This window comes from Uranotaenia lowii, chromosome 3, assembly GCF_029784155.1.
Source record: "Uranotaenia lowii strain MFRU-FL chromosome 3, ASM2978415v1, whole genome shotgun sequence".
NCBI lineage: Eukaryota > Metazoa > Arthropoda > Insecta > Diptera > Culicidae > Uranotaenia > Uranotaenia lowii.
Window position 1 is genome coordinate 120,390,299 of NC_073693.1, and position 16,282 is coordinate 120,406,580.

The 16,282-nt window shown below is 39.2% G+C and overlaps 1 protein-coding gene across 7 annotated transcripts in view; it reads right to left on the reverse strand.

Moving 5' to 3' along the window:
- Window positions 1-541: 541 nt before the first annotated feature.
- LOC129758691 (anion exchange protein 2) overlaps window positions 542-16,282 on the reverse strand; it is a 194,886-nt gene continuing 179,145 nt past the window's right edge. For 6 of the 7 annotated variants that reach the window (XM_055756270.1, XM_055756271.1, XM_055756272.1 and 3 more), the window contains 5 exons: window positions 13,575-13,982; window positions 5,328-7,231; window positions 5,071-5,265; window positions 4,774-5,002; window positions 542-1,987 (listed from right to left, as the gene is read on the reverse strand). In XM_055756270.1, coding sequence (XP_055612245.1) covers window positions 1,913-1,987; window positions 4,774-5,002; window positions 5,071-5,265; window positions 5,328-7,231; window positions 13,575-13,982 — 2,811 coding nt within the window. In that variant the 3' untranslated portion in view covers window positions 542-1,912. The remainder of the gene's footprint in view (window positions 1,988-4,773; window positions 5,003-5,070; window positions 5,266-5,327; window positions 7,232-13,574; window positions 13,983-16,282) is intronic. The other variant, XM_055756275.1, reaches the window with a different exon arrangement.

Sequence of the window (16,282 nt, forward strand, 5' to 3'; positions counted from 1 at the left end):
TATGACGATCTATTTTTTTTTTAAATAATAGGTTCAACCTGCAAATCAAAACAAGTATTACACCCTACGCAAAATTACATCTGTACTCTGTCAAATTACATCACATGTGATGTAAATAAATAAAAGCATTATAAATGATGGAATTTTACATCAGAAAATCCTGTTCTATGTCATGTAACACTAGGGGTTTTCATTTTCAGTGCCTTTAAGGATTCAGAATTTTTCGCTGGGGGTAGGGGGTAAAAAAATCCATTGTAGGTAAGTAATAACTAACAACAACTGTATATCCAAATGTTATCAAGCTTTTTATGAGATGTGAGTTTAAAAACAAATTGGTGATTTATGTGCGGCTATCCCTGTATGTAATTTTATGGATATCTCTGGAGCCACCATTTGCTTTTTTGAAGTTGAAGGAATTTATTCTCCTAGCCAATTTTAAGATGGAAGCATTGAACTTTTTGATTTCAGGTGTTATTAAAGGCGACGGAGAATTCACGGACCTATGATTCTGGATTGTGATATAATTTCATAAAAAAATGAATTAGTAGTTGTATGATTTTATTGGGATTTTTCTTCTTCTTTTGATCTAAATTTGCACTGCTGTGTGTGTTTATGTAATATCTAAATAATTTCTAACAATTCTTTTCTAAGTACTTGAAATCGCAACAGATTAATGTAGTGTTGGTCATTTTTTGTTTGATTTTTCGAATTGGACACGTTTTTGGAACGCTACCATAGAAGTACCTATCACTTTCATGCTAATAAATTTCATTTTTTTTCGAATCTTTCCAAGTGGGATACACTTTATGAGTTATGTACTAACTACATGCTCTTTATGGTTTGTATAAGGTGAAAGTCTATGCGTTAGTAATGTGCCAATCTATATTTGTTTTAAGTAGTTTGATCGCGTTTGTTCCTTGTTTTTAAATTGATTTGTTACGCTTACCGTTTCACTTTCCACAAATTTGTTTTGTGATTTTCGATGCTCACTCGAGAAAGAAAAATCTAACAGAGTAGAATATTTTGTTCTAAACGGCTGAAAATGTTAAAATATTAATATTACTCTGTGTGTGTCTGTTTGTTGGCCTCTGTTCAACTAGTCTGTTCCTTTACAAAATCTAGCAAAACTATTCCTGATTTTTCCTGTAAGCTTCTCCTGATCGATCTTTGCACCGTGTTGTTTCATTTTTTAGTTGAGGATTGTGTGGATTTCTTGTTTTTCTAAGTAGTGCGTATGTATGGCTTCAACAAAATAGTTCCATCTTTCTTTATAACATTCACTTTCCAATGCCACCCTACACGTTTAGTTAATACTGATCACAGATTGTTGCACATTCTGAATATATATTGGTTTGATTACGACATTATCTATAGTGCAGAAATGTACCTTTGAGGATTTGAGGATGCAATAGAATATGAAGAGTTTTAACTGGGACTGTGAAAATTATGTGTGTTTGAAGAATATTAGTTTTTAACGTTATAATTTTTATTGTTTGCCAATTGTTTTATTTGTGGTGTTCCGACCGCAAAATACGTAGTAGAAAAATATATTTTATACTTTATAGAATCTCGCCTCACACGTTCAACAATAGGTGTGTTTGTACCTACAAAACAGTTAACGAAAAGATTTTAAGTACTTCATAGAAGTATTGACCGAACTTTTTCAACGCAGAGTTTTATGTATCGTTTATGGACGATATTTTTAATTTCTTCCAAATGTGACACTCAGCTTTTTACTGATTCCATCTGTATGGGGAACCAGTGAAACACTCGAGTGTCAAAAACAGTTAAAGTACCGCCTAAATCAAGAAACTTAACAAAAATAATACGTTAGCAAAAAAAAAAGTTCCATCATGTGTGACATACTATACATTGTATCGACTTATTGCTAGCACTATAGTTTGCTTTTTGCTTAAGCAGGGATTGGTGCCTGCTCGTAGAAATCGGGCTCTTCTTCCGCTCCTTCGTTCGGTTGGCTGCCATCAAGCTGAAAAAAAAAGTAACAGATGTTTGAATTCATTTCTCAATTGAGTTAAACTGTTTTTGGGACACTTGCTAATGATATGTGAAAGTTTCATGAAGATTTTGAAAGCGTTACATGAGTTACAAGCCTTTTAAAAAGCCTTTTTCTACCATAAAAACGATTGTTTGGCAATTAATTTTTGAAAAGCCCAATTCTCACATGAAAGTGAGTATCTCTTGCATACATTAATCGAACGAGTTAAAATTTTGAAAGCTGTTGTATGAGTTCTTAAGCTTCAATTTGATATCATTTTTTTTTTAAATCGATCAACATTCAAGTGAGATATAAAGCAATGATTTTATAAAAAGACAAAATCTCTATAGGGGTTAAATGGGTCAAAGAAAAAAGCTGTTTAAGATCTTCTCATGAAGCAGTGCAATCAAGGGTTTTGAAGTATGCCCTCCGATTCCTTCCATGGAATCACCCAGTCGAACTTCTGTTGGCATACGCTAATCTCAGCGTATGAATACAACACACGCAGTTCAGTGTGTACGCCAAAAGGTTTTTGTGTATAAAGGAAAAAGCATTCAGAAAATCAAGTCATTCTAGTTTTGATCGTCAAACAGTGCGTTTCTCTCCTTTCCACTCCGAGTTGTAGTCATACGCCGAGATTTGTGTATGCCAACACTCCTCCTCAACACACGCTGTTCTCTACTCTGCAAAGCCCGGACCACAACCATTGCCTTCAGCTCAACGACCCTCTTAAGGTTTCGCTCGACGACCATCCTTCGGCCCACTTGATGACAACCGTCCTTCGGATCGCTTCAAGACAAACTTCCGTCTGGCCCGACACCCTTCTTGCTAAGGATGCCGTTTCCCACGGCTCGACGCCCTTCGCAGCGAATCGAAGCTCTCCGTCTCGACGCCTCCCACTGGATCCAGCCCAACAACCTTCACTTTTGTTTCCGGTCCGGTGCCCTTCCATGGCACCGGCTTGACGACTTTTCGTAGTTCCCGGCTTGTAAGTCCACCAGAGGTTCCTGGTCCGACGACCTGGCTTTAACTTGACCACCTTTCACGGCACCGGCCCACCAACCTTCCATGGCTTCCGGTACGACGAACCAGCAGTGATTCCAGTCCGCTCTCAATGGCTCCGGACCAACGACCTTCCAAAGCACCTGGCCGACTACCTCCCTCCCATGTCTCTTGGCTTGTCAACCTCCAGCTGGCTTCCCGGTCCGAAGACTTGCCAGGCTCCTGGTCCGACAACCTTACACGGTTTTGGCTCGACGACATTCCTCTGGATTTACGGCGCTGGCTCGTAGCCGAAGCTCGGAAAGACAACGAACCATGAACCATTGGGAAGTCATTGAGGCGTCTGTCCCAAAGCCACTGAAAGGTCGTCGGTGCAGAACCATATGGAGGTCGTTGAGCCGGGGCCACTGGAAGGTCGGCGAGCCGGAGACCGTGGAGGGTTTTCGGACCAGCAACCATCTGGAGGAACATCGGATCAGGAAGCCAGGTGGAGGTGGACAAGCTAGGAAACACGGGAGGTCGTCGGACAGGTGCCACATAGGTCGTTTGGTCGGTTCCTTGGAAGGTCGGCGAGTCGCGACCCAGCGGAAGGTCGTCGTGCCATTTGTGAGGAGTCGGGCCAAAATAAGAGCATCGAACCGGAACCAACAAAGTCGTCGAACTGGAGCCACTGGGAGGTCGTCGTACCGGTGCCATGTAAGGTCGCTGGACAACGCAGCAGTCGTCGGGCCAGATTCACTGGTAGGTCGTCGTAGTGGAAGCCATGGGAGGTTGGCGGGCTGGTATCATGGAACGTCGTCAAGTCAGGAACCAGGTGGTGGTCGTCGAACCAAGTCACTGGTGAACTTGCGAGGGGGATACCACGGCAGGTCGTCAATCTGGTACCATGGAAGGTCGTCTAGCTGGCCAATTGGAAGCATCAAGCCTCAGGATAGGTGTTGAGGTAGAAAGGAAGCTTCGAGCCGCAGGAAAAGTGCCGAGACCAGAGCCGTGGACGGTGGACGGGTCAGAGCCACTGGGAGTTCGTCGGACCGGAGTCACTAGAAGGTCGTCGTGCCAGACCCCGGTGGAGGTCGTCGAACTGGTGCCATGGAGGGTCATCGAGCTGCAACAGGGGCGAGAGCATCGTGCAACGAATGCGACGAGTGAGATCCGGTGGTGCGTGAAAGTAGAGCAGCCTCATTTTCAATGTGTAATGTTGAGGAGGAGTGTTGAGATTTGTCTAATCGAAGCAATCGATGGGACAAATAACAACATACACATAAATAATAAACAAAGATTATATGTAACCATGGAAATGCTGGATATGGAATCACCTTACGGAAGGCGTGTCGCGCTATTTTTGGGAAGAAGCTGATCGATGGTGAAATCGACTGTCCAGGCTTGCTCAGACAGATCGAAATCAATGTACGTCCGCGAAACTTCAGGAGTTCCGAATTTCTTCGGATTAACTTTCAACGGACCAACTACGAACAATAAGAACCATTGCGCGCTATGTTCAAGGTCTTCAACTGGTTCTACGAGTTACACGATTTTCAAATGTCCACAGAGGTTTCCAAATAAAAAATTTGAAAATATAATCTGTTGCGTAGTTGTTTACATTCTAATTATTGATCTTTATTTGTAATTGTATACCTTAAATTATTTTAGTGATTAAGAATTCATGTAGAATTGGAAAGTCAGATGAAATATGTGAATGTGAATGTAAATGCAGAATTGGTGAGAGTTTGAGGGCAACTTTCTAAAGGGGGGGTTCAAGATTGAACAAGACTTACCGCTCGCAGCTCCAACGGGGTGAACATCTTTTCCAGCTGCTTCCGGATCGGAACCATCATGATCAGGAAGAAGGGGAACGCTAGGGAGAACGGAGATGATTTAACGGTCCACAGCATAACCAGGGCCAACACCTGCACCGCGGTGAAAATGTGCATCTTCCAGGTCGGTACCCGGCGCACGAACGGCACCTGCGGATGATGCTTCACCGGCATCAGGAACAACCGCAGTCTATAAGAAGGATTTAAAACATTAAGCCACTTTACGATTTTCGGTTACCTTTATGTTCAGCGGATTACCTCTCAAAGAACTGCACGCCACTCATTGATGCGATACCCATGTACAAAAACACCCCGAAAAGTACGGACATCGGAATCAACCGAAGGATCGGGGCCATCGTTACCGAAAGGCCAACCATAACGGAAACGAAGAATCCGGAAATGCGCTGCTCCTTGACGTCGGTGATGTGAGGAGATTCTCCGGGTGCGTGAGTTCTATAAATTTAAAGAAAGAAATCTAAGATCTAGATTATCACTAGAATTTCAACGCAAACTACCTTGACATAATGGTGACAGCCGACACGTGAGTGACGGATCGTACGGTAGCGGCGCAGTGCCAGGGCATTCCGAAGAATCCACACACCGTATTGAGGAAGCACAGAAGAACAATGTCCATATGGAGTCCGGATCCCTTCTTGAGACCTCGTTCGGGTTTGTCTACGATCAGCTCAGAGATGTGAGTTTCCATGAAGATCAAAATATAAACCAAGATGGCAGGGATACCGGCAACAAAAGGTAGCCAGCCGGGGACTCCGTCCAAAGGTATAACCCATCCTCGGCGGGTTTCATCGCTGGGAGAAAGACCCTCAGGTACGCTTAGCTTCTCGGTGAAGACTTGTGGAATCGTGTAGTCCAGCATCACGAACAAAGCAATAGAAATTGGCACACCGAAATCTCCGAGGGCTCGCCGAGCATTACGTCCCAGGAAATGTGAGTTTCTAAACAGTTTGAGATAGTAGGCTAATCCAAAGGTTCCCAAAGTAAGGATTGTACAGAATAAGGCGGTATTTGGTTGGTTTTTGGGCCCGATGTGGTCGAATGGTGGCAAAAGGTGCTCTGATAACTGAGCCATACTTGTGTTGGAAATCGCCGTTAGACTTTCTACCGTTAGGCCATTGGAAGCATCGATCGACGAGTTCGTCTCTAACAGCGGCTGTGGGACAACGGTCATATTTTTGTATTGGTATTCAGCTAGCAGCGGATTTCTTCCGTAAACATAAATCAATTTCATCACAGTTTCAACTATGTAGATCAATGTGATCAGAGCTGAGAAGATCTCTTGGGTGAACCGGGTAAACAGTCGAACGTAGACGCTACCTTCAAATGCGGATACAACCAATGCTATCACTGCTAGCCACATACCAACGTAAACCCTAACCGTTAGGAAATTGTATCCGTTGGAAAGGCAAAAATCATTTAGAGCTTCATCGAACAAAAGTAAAGGTCCAGTGGTGCCTATAATTACTAGAGGTTGACCCGAAAGTAAATGGAACACCACTCCAACCAACGAAGCAGATACAAGAGTTTCCGAAATACCAATAAGGTTATCGGTTTTGTCCGAAGCCAAACCTCCAAATGTGATTGCCGTTGAAAGGGCCGCGAAGTACATGAAAATCGTTGCAGCCAACGTTTCTGTGTTCAAGCCGTCTTTAATATCGCTCCAGTACATTGGATATCTTCGTTTGATATCGTTGAACAATCCTCCCCACAAGCGATTCGTCTTCTCCAGAGGATTCTTGCTAGGTTTCTTGCCTCCATCACCTCCATCTCCACCATCGGCAGCAGCTAAGAGTTTCTTCTCCTCTTCGCTGGACAACGGAGGCTGCTTGACTTTAGCCTTCTGTTCTATTGCTTTCTTTTTGCGCATCCGTATCATGTCGCTCTTCGCTTTCAACTCCTCAAACGGCAGTAGAGCTTGGCGTTCCCACTTTCCTGGTGGCAACACAATCGAATCATCCAAAAATTCGTTGATAGCTGACAATAGCTCCTTTCGATCATCGGCTTTATAGGCGATATCGTGGAAATGTCCGTTGGACATCAAAGTGGCGATCGAACGACCAACTTCATGATAATCCAAGTCAGCGTTCTGTGGACCCAGCAAGATGAACAAGAACCGCACCGGAATCGGCACCTCTGTTATGCTCGGCATAAGAATACCTTCGGCCAGACGAACGAACGCGATCGTTGGTTGTTCCAGGAAATCAACCGAACCGACCAGTACAGTTGTAGCTTCGGCTCCTTCCGGAATACGCTTAAGAATCGACTCTTTCTGCAGTCGAATCTTGATATCTTCCTGTGATGATGTGTACGTTTCGTCATGCATGTTGATCTTGGTTTCCCCATGTCCATGACCGTTGATCTCGCTCGATTGCACGATTCGAGGCTTTTTGTCGTCCACACTCTTTTGGAGCAGATGTTGAAAAATAAAACAAAAGAAATATATTAGAATGCAGTATAAACAAGGTTTTCAAAGGGGGGATAAAAACTAGAAAGCCTCTTGAAACCTACAAAGAAACAAATAAAATCGTTATCCAATTTACCACATTCAAATCAATCACAATTTTGGATCATCAGTGTAGCTAATAAAAAAAAAACAACAAAGGCAGGAGGCACGCAAATCTAACAAAGGACAAGGCAAGCAACAGGTCATGCTTCGGTTGGAGAAAAGCCAATCTACAGGGATCACAACTAAACGATGGCCTTTGTTGAAAACCATATAAACAGTATCGAATTTATGAAACCTTAATTGCTCAGAATAAAACAGTATGTCATCAAATAATGTTGGCTCCAGCCAATAAATGGAAATTTACTTCTTCAACTAATAAGTTCTATTACCAATTACCGTATGTTTTTTTTCCAAATTTAATTTCTCAGTCTATGAATTACCGAAATTCGCACTTGTCTGTGTTTTCAAATGTCTGTGTTGCTCGATTTCGGTTAATCATTATCGATTAAACTGAAAAGTTATTCATGGAACTGCCCAAGCAACCAAAAGTCCTATATACAGGTGCGGAAAGGCAGCAGCCACCTTAAGCATCTGCGCTTCCTGAGCCAATTCGTCTTTTTCCATCGGAAGGTCAAATCAAAACAAACAACAGCAGCAGCCATAGAAATGAGCGCTTCATAAACCAATCCGTCTTTTTCCACCGGAAAGCCAAATCTAAACAATCAGCAGCAGCCTTAAAAACCTACGCTTCTTAAGTCAGTCCGTCTTTCTACTGGAAGGCCAAAACAAAACAAACAATCAGCAGCAGCAACCTTAAAAATCTGCGCTTCTTGAGCCAATCTGTCTTTTTCCACCGGAAAGCCAAATCAAATCGAACAATTGTCTGCAGCAGCCTTGAGAATCTGCGCTTTTTAAGTCAATCCGCCTTTCTTCCAGAAGGCCAAATCAAATCAAACAATCCAAGCAGCTGCCTTAAAAATCTGCGCTTCCTGAGACAATAGTCTTTTTTTCCACTGGAAGGCCAAATCAAATCAATCAGCAGTAGCTTTAAAAATCTGCACTTCCTGAGCCAAACCCTTTTTTTTTCTACCGGAATGCCAAATCAAAACAAACAATCGAAAGCAGCAGGCTTTCAAATCTGCGCTTCCTGAGCCAATCCGTCTTTTTTTTCCACCGGAAGGCCAAATCAAATCAAACAATCCAAAGCATCAGGCTTGAAAATCTGCGCATCCTGAGCCAATCCGTCTTTTTCCACCGGAAGGCCAAATCAAAACAAACAATCCAAAGCAGCTGCCTTAAAACTCTGCGCTTCCTGAGCCAATCCGTCTTTTTTCCACTGGGAGGCCAAATCAAATCAATCAGCAGTAGCTTTTAAAATTTGCGCTTTCTGAGCCAATCCGTCTTTCCCACCGGAAGGCCAAATCAAAACAAACAATCAGAGCTTCCTGAGCCAATTTGTCTTTTCCACCGGAAGGTCAAATAAAAAAAATCAACAGCAGCAGCCATTAAAATCTGCGCTTCATAAGCAAATTCATTTTGTTCCACCGGAAGGCCAAATCAAAACAATCAGCAGCAGCAGCCTTAAAAATCTGCGCTTCCTAAGCCAATCTGTCTTTCTACCGAGAGGATAAATCAAAACAAACAATCCAAAGCCTCAGCCTTAAAAAACTACGCTTCCTAACCAATCCATCTTTTTCCAACAAAAGGCCAAATCAAAACAAATAATCAACAGCAGCAGCCTTAAAAATCTGCGCTTCCTGATCCAATCCGTCTTTTCCTACTGGAAGGACAAATCGAATCAAACAATCAGCAGCAGCAGGCTTAAGGGGGGGGGGGGGGGTAGGGTCTAACACTTTCAAAAAATCGATTTTTTTATTTTTTTATTTTTTTATTGTAAAACATTTCAAGAATGTTGTGTCAAACTTTCAAGTCAATTGAAGCAAAACTGTAGAAGTTATAGGCCTTTATCTCCTCCTATCTAATACTGCAAGAAAGCAAGAGCAGAAACTTCAAACGCGTTTTTCTCGAAAGCACATTTTTAAAGTCCGTGGACATCGTCATTTGAAAACTACTTATCCGATTCTTTTCAAATTTGGAACATATTTTCTACATATAAAATACCAGACCCCAACGTTTTTGTTTTTTGTTTACTTTGGGGAGATTTTACAGGTGAAAAATGGCGGATTTTTTCGTGAAAAATCGTAGTTTTTACTTCAAACAGCCACAAAAATTTCATAAAAATTTTTTTAAGTTAAATAAAAACGTTGGGGTCCAGAAAAACATCTATTAAAAATATTTTGCTCGGATTTTTTGACTTCAGATGATTCTGTGCTGAGATACAGTGTCCACCGCAAATCATGTTTTTTAAAAGGCATCCTCGAAAATGCTCCGTCACCGGCTCATTTTTCAATATTTTTCTACGAAAAAATTACTAAATGTTATTTTAACAATGCTTTGTATAATGCAAAAAATTTGAATACATTTGTTTGAACGATAGCTCTAGAAAAAAATCGTGAAAATGGTGTTTTTTGTATACCCGTTAGACCCTACCCCCCCCCCCCCCCCCCCTATGAATCTGCGCTTCGTAAGCCAATCCGTATTTTACAACCGGAAGGCAAAATCAGAAGCAGTTCCAAGAATGCCCGGAAAATTCAGTTGAGAATTCTTTGGACATGCTTTAGGTCTCAGTGATTTCTGTATGTTAAGCACAATTTCAACGTGACGCTGTCTCAGGGATGAATCATCCAACAGGATGAAAATCCCAGAAAAAAAAATCAAAACGTGACGCTGTAAAATTTCTAAAAAACCATGATTACTACGAGAGCAATCATTTTGCCAAAACTGGCTTACACAGATTAGAGAGACCAGTAAAGCTCTCTAGGTGTTTGTGGATCGCATAGCAGATCACGTTATTACTTATATGTACTCACGGTGTCTTGGGTTATTTAATTAACAACTACAAATCATCAATCAGTTTGTTAAGTAAAAATCTCGATAGTTTTGTTTTGATTTCTTGTTTGAAACTACGGCATTTTGAACAAACTTATCGAGTCATTACACTTTGTTTGGTTAAAAAAGTTACAGTAATTTGGTTGGCACAGGTTATAAAAATTTCGTTATAAATAGTCATGGAATTTTTATTCTTTGTTCGCTAAAAATATTAAAAAGCTCGCTTCAAGTCTGAAAAAGAAACGGATTGTTTACACGGTTATTTACAAACATACGTGAATTTGCGATTTAAAAAACTGAGGTGGGAATCTACGAAATTGATCCATTTTTTGGGATTAACCGTAAATGCCCGAAAGTGACATGACAACTCCGTATCATAAGTAATTAGTTAAAGGACTCAACGAGTAGAATTTGAATATTGTGTTATGAAGAATTATGCCTCACGTCATTTAAGTTTCAAAATTCACTACTCCTTCTACGTTTCATTCTAACGTCTCAATTTCTCACGTCTCACATCTCACGTCGTACGTTTGACGTCTCACTTATCTAGTCTTAGGTCTCGCATTTCACATCTCGCATTTCATATCTTAAGGGTCATTTTTTATTTTCTCATGCGTTACGTCTCACATTCTTATCTCACGTTCTCTTCCTTCTTGCCATCTCACGTCTCACCTACTATACACAGTAAACGAAAATTACCGAGTTCGGTAATTTTTTTACCGAAATCCTAACATGTGTAAATCGTTAAACTGTTCGGTATTTTTTCGGTAAAAAATAAACGAACATCGGTAAATCGATTCTTCATTTACGGATGTTCGATTATTTTTTACCGAAAAAATTACCGAACAGTTTACCTATTTACACATGTTAGGATTTCGGTAAAAAAATTACCGAACTCGGTAATTTTCGTTTACTGTGTACCTTTTGCCTGACGTCTCACGTTTCACGGCAGGTAGGACGTTAGACTGAGTCGATTTGAGGTCATTTCTGAATTTCTCAAACACTAGGGTCTAAAATGCTCTTGGTTCAAAACTCCTTCATGATTTTTTGCAGAATTTTAAAGTAACGTTTACATGAGCAAATATTAACTTTGATGTTTGTATGGAAAAATTTAATTATTTTGTACTGAGAAACCAAATTCAATTCTGTTTTTTTTCTGTGAAACCGAGCTTGCTTATGATTCTTATGCCAATTTATAAGAAATTTTCACATGAACAATTTTGTTGAAAACCGTACCTTCGTATTAGGCAAAAAGTTATTAGTTGTATAACGGGGGTATGTCTTTTGGCATTTAAAAAAAATCTATTGACATCACTGCTAGTATCTCGCGAAGTATTTCATGAAGAGTAGTCATGCAATACCTCGCCAGGCACCCAGCATGTCAATTGAATTTCTTGTTTTTCAATGCCAAAAGACATGCCCCCAATAAACAACCAATAACTTTTTTGTCCAATAAGATACAAAGTTACGATCTTGGACAAAGTTTTTCAGCAGAAAATTTTCTTCAAAGAATTTATAAATTGGTACAGTAACCGATAAGCAGGCTTCCACAGAAGAAACGAAAATGAGGTTGATTTTTCGGTCAAAATATTTGTTTTATTTCACAAACCTTAGAAGTCCAAATTTACTCATGTAAACGTTATTTAAAAATTCTGCGAATAATCATGGATAAATTTTGAACCAAAACTAAGCTTTTAAGACCCCAAGATTTAAGAAATTCAAAAATGACCTCAAATCCACTCAGGCTAGTGTGACGGTTCACGTCTCACATTTAACCACTCATGACTCATCTACTCACGTCTTATGTTTTACGTTTAATCCTGCATTTTCACGTTTTACTTAATTCTCGCGTTTTTATTTACTTAATCTAAAAATTTAAATTTACTACATTTCCGTCTCTTATGTTTTAGCTCTTACTAGGTACTCACGTTTCACATGACTTTGGAACACAATTTTCTATTTTAACAAGTTGAGTCCTTCAAACTTGTAACCATATTGAATGGATTTCATGTCACTTTTGGTTATAAACGTCTGATCAAATTTATACGGAATCATCTTCGATTTTAAGATGCGTCGATATTTGACATATGAAGCTAAGTAAAATCCAATATCTATTCGAGTTTTTTTTTATTGTAATGGTTCTCACAAACGAGGGATACTCCTTTTGATTGAGCTGATATGTGTGATGTGATAATAGCATTGAGCGAGTCTTGTGTTATGTCATTTAAGAACAGTTTCTTATGCAGAAATGTTTCTCTGGATTGAAAGGCTAAAGTGTGGAGCTCAACTGTTGGTTGAAATGTTTATTACCATCTCAATTCACACAAATACCCGATGATGTCCGAGTATTTAGTACACAAGTTTTAATGTTATTCAAATACAAGATGAGAAATAAACGCGTTCAAAAAAAAAAAAATTAATACCTTCCAGGAATCTTCTGAAATTGCCATCATCAAATCTTCTCGTAATTCAACTCGAATATCTTGAACCTATAGTAGTTATTCATGTTGAAAGAGAATGATTGTTAGGCATTTGATTGATTTACATTTGATTTTTTTTTGGATTTTAGACCATCAGGGATACCTTTTTGCAGCTCAAAACAGTAATACTGGGGGCAGGACTTGGGCGCTTGTAAGCCGAATCGATACTGTATACCGAGCCATCTCGGCTGGGAATTTGACTCTGGAACAATTCGTTAAATTCATATGACATCCAACATTGAAAAAAGGGTATTTTAATTAGTTTTAAATTCATATACCTTGAAGTGTAGGTGTATTCTTTGAAATTTTGTGTGTACTTGTACTTGTGATATAGATTTTTATTGTAATTAATAAAATGAAACAAATCAAAACGAAAACCATTTTTTGGAAATTATTCTGGAGCTTTACCCCATCGGATAGAACAAAAAAATGAACTCACAAACATTCGGTTAGCCAAATCTCAAGTTTCCTACAAGCGGAAATCAACAGGACGGAGGCAAAAAGGTTCGTTTGTAACTTTCACGTACTTTTGGTTGGAAGGAATCGCGCTACTAATGTATCAAAGCTAAAAGTGTGGAGGCACTACGAGATGCAGCGAATGGAAGAAGAAATGGTGAAAAACTTTGCAAACGAGCAATCAAAGAGAGGAAAGAATTGTGTTCGAACACGAAAAAAAAAACGAAGTGCTAAGTAAGAGAGATTCAAATCAATAATGGAATGCAAATGGTTTTTAATAGGAAAAAAACTATCTTCTATTAAAAGTAAAGTAAATTCAAGAGTCTTCTCTTCAGGCGATATTGGTTCTATTTCGGGAATTTTCGCTCATAATTTTCCCATTTAAAGGGAAAATCACGAGTAAGGAAAATTACTTCTTCGAGAACCGTCAGCGAGATCGGAGTATTATTCCGTCGAATTCCCATTCCGCATGTGACCGTGGTAATCGGAACCGGTGACACAATTCCGGAGGCACAATAGTTGCTGCTGTCTTGGCTTTCGGTTCTCCTATGTCCGGTCGATTGTTGGTGCTGATTGTGGTGGAAAAGTCCACTTCCGGTTCCGCTTCCATTGCTCGGTTGCCGCTGAACTGTCGAGTGTTTTCCGTTTCCATGCTGTTGCTGGCTGCTGTTTTGGTGCTTCGAGGCTAGATTTGGACTATAGTTTGGATGAAGCGAGGGCGGACTCAAGGTGTAGCTTTGGTTGGGACTTACGAACGAGTTTAGCCTCCGCACCCCCACGATTACTTCTCCGTTTCCTTCCTCGGCTCGAAGCGAGAGAGACTTTTTTTTTGGTGGATAATGAAATCGACGAAGAAGTTTGAGCATATGTTTGCGAAAAACACCGCGTGAATTGAGAAAAAGTTAAACAACACATTCATTAACCATGGGAGTTTGCTTGGGAGGTTGATTAGTGAACTGTATTTTCGGTGGCAAAACATTGTTGATTTATGGAACTTTTATGTGAGATGTGATGACTTTGAAAAAATAAAACAAAATTCTAAAAACAAAATGTGTGTGTTCGATAACATTCTACATAAAACTTTTATTTAGAAAACGAAATGATCTCAGAAAACTTAGATTTCTTGGGACACGTTTTTAAAATTCAATACTAGTAAAATTTGTCACATATACTTTATTTTATGATACTAAGTAGATAAGTCGATGAATAAGTTTCTTATCATTTTAATAAATAAAATCCGGTGTTAAGTATCAATTCAACCGTTCTTGTGCTTGAACTTGAGCTTAACAATTAATGGAACACCTACTTTTTTCACAGGATTGGATCAAGTTTCGTTGATCCAATTCTTGAATCTATGAACAAGACCCAAGGAGAGACCACGGATACAGGTGCTCGAATCATTTCATAGACTCATAGAGATAAATGGGCTTATTTACTTTCGAAAAAAATACGTTTTAAAGTTTTTGTATTGCTCGAGTTTTTAATATATCCATTCGAACAAAAAATGTAGATGATGGTAGATTCCTTCAAATTCAAAATTTTGTCCTAATTGAAAACAATAAGATATGAAGAATAGTTTGACGTTATTAACTCTAAATTTACAGTGTTTTTTTTTTACTTTTACCTCTTTGGCTCTGAGGGCCTCACACAAAACAATTTGGGTACCTAGCTTAGTTTTCAAAATATTATATGGTGTACGTACAATCACTCCCAAAACTGTGTGAACGCAATTTTTTTTCCTAATTTTACCAAAATTTTCACCAAACATTCAGTTGACACACTATCAGCATTATTGAAATGTTTCTACTCACATCAGTTAACTCGTTAAGTGAACAAATTAGGAAATAGTTGTTTTTCGAACGTAACAAAATTGAGCATACACTTTTGATTTTATGTGGTTTAATCGTATTAAAAGTTCTTTTTAGATTTTTCGATATTCAAAAAGGTCATCAGCAGTGAATACTGTACCTACATTCTTATAACGTGATTCGTTGATTTTTTGTGATGAAATTTTTTTAAAAAAAATCGTAAAGCTACAGTATTTCATCTTTAATTTCACGAAACCTTTCAAACTCAACTAGCATCAAATCTTAGACACCAGATGTCTGGTGTCTGCGATCAAATAGTGAGTTTTGAAAAAAAAAAACGATTGATTTCTGACTTTTTTTATTCGTAATTTTCGCGAAATTACAGCAAATTTCTTAATCAACCAAAAGTCTCATCCAGTTGACATGTCACAAAAAAGACTATTTGAGGGACATTTCGTAACATTCATGCCCGCATTAGGTACAAATTCCCTTTGGAACCTTTGTTCAGCAAAATAAACCTAGATCAACACAATACATTCATCCATAACAGTTCATACGAAGCCATGGGGTCTGGGTATGGCATAGCGTGCATTGGAGATTTTTCGAACCTAATAATCTAAGAATGCATGTGTGAACATACATACCTAGGTAGAAAATGCAGTGAATCCGTGCACCCATGGTGGATACCTATACATACATACTTATACATACAGTACCGTTCATAATTGTATGGAAATTGGAAGCACGCATACAGTCACTTCGACTTTGAACTTCCATAACTTTTTACTCTGATGATATTTATTGATCAAATTTTCTGCGTTAGATAGATCAACTATCACACTATTATATCGTCCAAAATTATATAGAAATCGCATTTTCAGGTCCATGCCTGAAAAATTGTACCTCGCGTAGCTTTTGATCCCACCGATAGAACTTTTCAAAAACTTCAGACATGCTAAGTTAAAACTTCAAAAATCACTCTGCAAAATTTTAATAAAAAATGTAGCGTAGTTTCTGAGATATTGCAGTTTGAATAGTCAAACTCCAAAAAGCCCACTTTTTGTAGAATTACTGTATATCAGGCCACACAAACTCCAGAAAGCTCAAATTTTGTGATATAATAGTGTGATAATTTTCTAAAAAAAATATAATCAGAGAAAAAGTTATGGAAGTTCAAAGTCGAAGTGACAGTGCGCGTGCTTTCAATTTCTATACAATTATGAACGGTACTGTACATATGGGACATAGAATAAAGTGGCAAATAAGAGTGTGGGCCTGTCTCCAATGTCCCAACATGGGAACTCGTGTGCTCC